The following is a 5,067-nucleotide window of genomic DNA, read 5'->3' as shown; positions in this document are numbered from 1 at the left end:
GAGCTCTCACTTTTGAGCTGTACATATTCTTCCCATGACGCCCTGAAATGCCACAGCATATAGCATCACTTCACTTGAAGCCACTGTAAGTGCCTGAACCAGGGGCGTAGCGTTTGGGTATGCAGGGTATGCACGTGCATATGGGCCTGGGTGAATTGGGGGCCCACTATCACAGGCTTAAGCCCAAAGTATATTTCAGCCGTTCCGAGTAAGCGCACCGTCCGCATTGCGTACAGTAATTTTCATCATCAGGAGCATTCACGGACATCCGCACACCCCGTCCACGTACAGCCCAATTTCTGTGACCGCAAGGACAATGCGCGTGCAACAGCGCATACGAGAGTGAATTGAGTGCTTGAAAACAAAAGTCCACTAGATAGTGTGCACGCGCCGAACGCATCCCCTTTCGTGCTCATGGCAAAGGAAAGGCTCGTGCGCGCATCTGTGAGTGAGACAGAGCGAAATTTGCACAGTGATTTATACCCGGGCCTTAAATTTGTGCCGGAACAAGCCAGATCCAGCACCTCATTTAGGGCATGCCCAATCTCATACACCAAACCAATGAAAGATCTTTGTTATGAGCTGTGTTCATATGTTCAGGGAAAGGACTATAATAACAATAATGTTATCAATTATTTGCTATATCCATGTTGAATGCACTTGAAAAAAATTGTTAAGAAGTTGAATAAATGCCGCTAAAAATGGTCCATGCCAGGATCTATTGGATTTGACCGGTATTCGCTTTTCTGTCATTTGTGAAGTGGGTTTCTGAAAATTATGCATGCAGTTTGGCTGTTGAAATAATGTAATACAGTATTTTAAATGGGTTGCATTTAAGCTTATACATAGGCTTTTCTGAAAAATTAGTCTACGTCTGCACATTTTGGGATATTGTACAAGAATAAAATCTCTACATAAAAAATTTAACTCGTACACTCTAAAAAATGCTGGGTTAAATACAACCCAGTGCTGGGTAAAATAGGGACAAACCCAGCAATTGGGTTGTTTTGACCCAGTTTACTACCCAGAAGGTTGGGTTAAACATTTAACCCAACCGCTGGGTCAAAACAGCCCAATTGCTGGGTTTGTCCCTATTTTACCCAGCATTGGCTTGTATTTAACCCAGCATTTTTTACAGTGTACAGTCGCTTAGGTGGATACTTTTTTTCAACAAAATAAAATGCACATAAACTGTGATGGAAACATATTTACAAAAGAAACTCCTTGTAAATTTATTAGGAATAAAAAATAATTCATTCATAACTGTATAACAGGAATAATCTTAGGACTCAGCATCGCATCTGAAATGGTGCTCTGATCATTCTGAAATTCCAAAGCCAGAGTCGAATCAGTTGCCAATTTTTAAAAAAAATAGATCTACAATGCAATGTCATAATGATGAAGATGCGCATAGACTGTAGTGATCCTAGAACTGACACGCCGTTGTCATTAAATTTTTAATAAAAATGTTAATATATTAATATCACAACAGAGGGGGGCCGTTACATTTTGTTTGCATATGGGCCCGAGGCTGACTTGCTACACCACTGGCCTGAAAATGAAGGACTGAGATAAATGTACATTGACTCAATAAGAGCTTTTCTTCCATCGCATTCCTGAGCATCATGTTCTAGCTGTTTGATTCTGCACTCTATAAATTAATTCTTGTGTTCTCACAACTGCATGTGCTTGTGGGTGTTTGTGTGTGCAGGACTCAGGGATCGATATTGGTGATATCAGAGAAAGAAAAGCTCTCAGAGAGAGACTCCGCTGCAAACCCTTCAGCTGGTTCCTGAAGAATATTTATTCTGAGATGAGAACCTACACAGAGACCATCGCTTATGGTGTAGTGAGTATCCACTTTTCATCAAATAACAGTCTTTGCTTTAAAGGGTTACTTCACCCAAAAATGAAAATTAGACTGTGTTTTACTCACCCTCAAAGCATCCTAGGTGTATATGACTTTCTTTTTTCAGACGAATCCAGTCAGAGTTATATTAAAGGGGTCATATGATGTTGCTAAAAAGAACATTATTTTGTGTATTTGGTGTAATGAAATGTGTTTATGTGGTTTAAGGTTAAAAAAACACATTATTTTCCACATACTGTACATTATTGTTTCTCCTCTATGCCCCGCCTTTATGAAACGCGTAGATTTTTACAAAGCTCATCATTCTAAAAAATCGAGGTGTGCTGTGATTGGCCAGCTATCCAGTGCATTGTGATTGGCCGAATACCTCAAGCGTGTGACGGAAATGTTACGGCCCTCACCATATTGTGATGATGCCCTGTCAGGCCGGAGCGATGATTCAAAAACATGAAAACCCATTATAAACAAGGCATTCGTTGCATCCAGTGGGGACATAATTATGGATTATAATGACTTATACTGTCTTTTTACGCGTTGCATCGCGCCGCGCCATGTAAATATAAAACTATGTCTGCATTTGTGATCGGAGAAATGAAAATCAACAAGCCCTACTCTACACTGCCCAAAAAACTTGCTTTAAATATATAAAATATAAAAAAGCGTGCACGTCCATAATAAAACGTGCCTTACACAGCTCCGGGACAGCCGTGTAATATTGTGTGAGTAAAACACAAGCTAATTTTCAATTTTGGGTGAACTAACCCTTTAAGGTCCATATACAAAACTGATGCCATTTGTGTCCCTCAAGTACTGTACAAATATGTAAAAATAATTACCTAAAGAATACATAGTGCCAATTTTGAATGTCTTAATAGACATTTTTTCACATCAATCCAAAAAAAAAATTTATATATATATATTTTTTTTTAATTTTAGTGGAATTTTTACAATTTTAGAATATATTCATTGTATTTATTAGCAAATATGTATGTGTGTGTGTATCTGTGTCTATATATATATACAGTATATATATATATATATATATATATATATATATTGTAGGGTAAACAGGTCAATAATTTAATAATTTAGCTCAAAGGGAATCATTTAAGATTTTAAAGGGAACTCCACCATTAATATGCAAGGGAATTAGGACAGAATCACTGTTTTACGGCTGATCACTGAGACGGCCTGCGAGTCAGTGAACGAGCCGTATGACATATATATACACACACACACACACACACACACACACATAGCTTTTAGTTTTTATTCTGTCTATATACACATCCTATATACACTATACAGTATCTACTGTATATACACATATACTTTTATTGTCAAGGCTGCATTAAATAGATCAAAAGTGACAGTAAAGACATTTATAATGTTATGAAAGATTTGTATTTCAAATAAATGCTGTTCTTTATAACTTTCTGTTCATCAAAGAATCCTTAAAAGAATGTATGATGGTTTCCACAAAAAAATATTAATTAGAACTATTGTTTTCAAAATTGATTTCAAGACTGAAATTCAGAGAAATAAATTATATTTTATAATATATTAAAATCTAAAACAGTTATCTTGAATTGTAATAATATTTCAAAATATTCCTTTTTAATGTATTTTTATTTTTATTACATTTCTGATCAAATAAATGCAGCCTAGGTGAGCATAGCTTTACGTTAGTGTATGTTTTTAGATTTTAGTTGACAATGTGTTTATTTAAAAAAAAAAGACTTGAAGTTGTTTCCCCAGATTATGCATCAGCTTTGTTACTCTCCTTTTTAAAGTAATGAGCTATTCCATAAATCAAAAAAAACTTTCTCATCATCCTCCTTTCAGGAAGTGAGCTCTTCAAAGACAAGTCTCACTCATTTATTATCATTTTATCTTGTTTTGTTTCGCTTATTAGGTCTTCAAATGTCAACACTGTTACCATCATTTTCTGTATTAATCAAATGTGCAAATCCATAAATAGATATTTATCCGTTCTAAAGGCATAACAATATAATAACATAGTCAAATTTATTAAATTAGTTTGACATAGCTCAGCGCAGTTTATTAGCAGTTTATTAGACAAATCTGATAGATGACATTGTTTCTCATAATATTGAGTTATAGAAACAGTTTATACTAAATATTATTTTTCTTACTCGAGGCCTGCCTTTTCTTCATTTATCACGGTGCAAGGCCGGCAGAGCGCTTTTCCTAATTGGCATTCTTTTGTGGAATAGGATAATTAACAGCTCCACTGTGAAGACAAAGGAAAGCTGAGCTCCAGGGCATTTTCACACACATTGGCTATTAGCAGACAGAGGAAGAAAGATGGTTTTTGAGTTCTTAATCCATCTTCTCCTCTGCGGTTTTGCAGTGTGAAATGGGTCTGATGTGCCAGTTCATATATTGCATCTTTGTGTGTGTGTGTGTGTGTGTGTGTGTGTGTGTGTGTTTGCATGTAGCTGAGGAACAGGCTGAGGCCGGATCTGTGTGTGGATCAAGGTCCCGGCTCTGACAACATTCCCATCCTGTACATCTGCCACGGCCTGACGCCTCAGGTTAGTATCCAGTCCACTGCACCTTCTGGCTTTCATCCTTTTTCAGTCATCAGAGCATGTGTAATTCATTTATATATAAGTGCTCATGTCTGACTCCATCATGTCTTCTGCTTCTCCTTCCATGTTTCTTACTATATCAGCATAGTACGTGACATTTAACATGTCTAAAAACTTATTTTTGGCCTAAAGATCAAGAACAGGAAATAGCGGGTAGAAACGGGTAGAACAGGACCAGAAAACATTACGAGTTTATTTGAACCTGCATCACCTTTGTACACACGTGGCTAAGTGTTTTAGAGCATGTGTGTCATTATATCATTATTTATAAATTATATATAAAAAAATAATTTAAAAATTATATTTAAATATTACATATTTTATATATTGCTAAAAAAAACTATGTATTAAAATATTACACAAAATTATTTATTTTATCATAATATGAATTATTATTAAATATTTTATATGATTCCTGCAATCTACAGAGGTTAAGCATTTTGGAGAATGGATTAATTTTATGTAATTGTTCTCTCTCTCTCTCTCTCTCTCTCTCTCTCTCTCTCTCTCTCTCTCTCTCTCTATATATATACACAGTGTGCGGAGAGAATACACACCCCCTTATATTTTTCTCTCTTTTTT

The 5,067-nt window shown here is 35.8% G+C and overlaps 1 protein-coding gene and 1 long non-coding RNA gene across 2 annotated transcripts in view; one reads left to right on the top strand and one right to left on the bottom strand.

Annotated features, from left to right (window-relative positions):
* Positions 1-5,067, top strand: part of LOC107575005 (polypeptide N-acetylgalactosaminyltransferase 18-like) — a 52,399-nt gene that overhangs the window by 32,936 nt on the left and 14,396 nt on the right. Inside the window, exons 8-9 of the mRNA XM_016261423.1 lie at positions 1,712-1,849; positions 4,333-4,428. Of these exons, the coding sequence (XP_016116909.1) occupies positions 1,712-1,849; positions 4,333-4,428 (234 nt within the window). The remainder of the gene's footprint in view (positions 1-1,711; positions 1,850-4,332; positions 4,429-5,067) is intronic.
* LOC107575015 (uncharacterized) overlaps positions 1-5,067 on the bottom strand; it is a 22,958-nt gene that overhangs the window by 9,937 nt on the left and 7,954 nt on the right. The window contains exon 2 of the long non-coding RNA XR_001607792.1: positions 3,122-3,129. This is a non-coding gene — a long non-coding RNA (uncharacterized lncRNA). The remainder of the gene's footprint in view (positions 1-3,121; positions 3,130-5,067) is intronic.

This window comes from Sinocyclocheilus grahami, unplaced genomic scaffold (genome assembly GCF_001515645.1).
Source record: "Sinocyclocheilus grahami isolate Dianchi unplaced genomic scaffold, SAMN03320097.WGS_v1.1 scaffold31.1, whole genome shotgun sequence".
NCBI classification, from domain to species: domain Eukaryota; kingdom Metazoa; phylum Chordata; class Actinopteri; order Cypriniformes; family Cyprinidae; genus Sinocyclocheilus; species Sinocyclocheilus grahami.
Note: the sequence above shows the minus strand (reverse complement) of the source record. Positions and strands in the feature narration are given on the sequence as shown.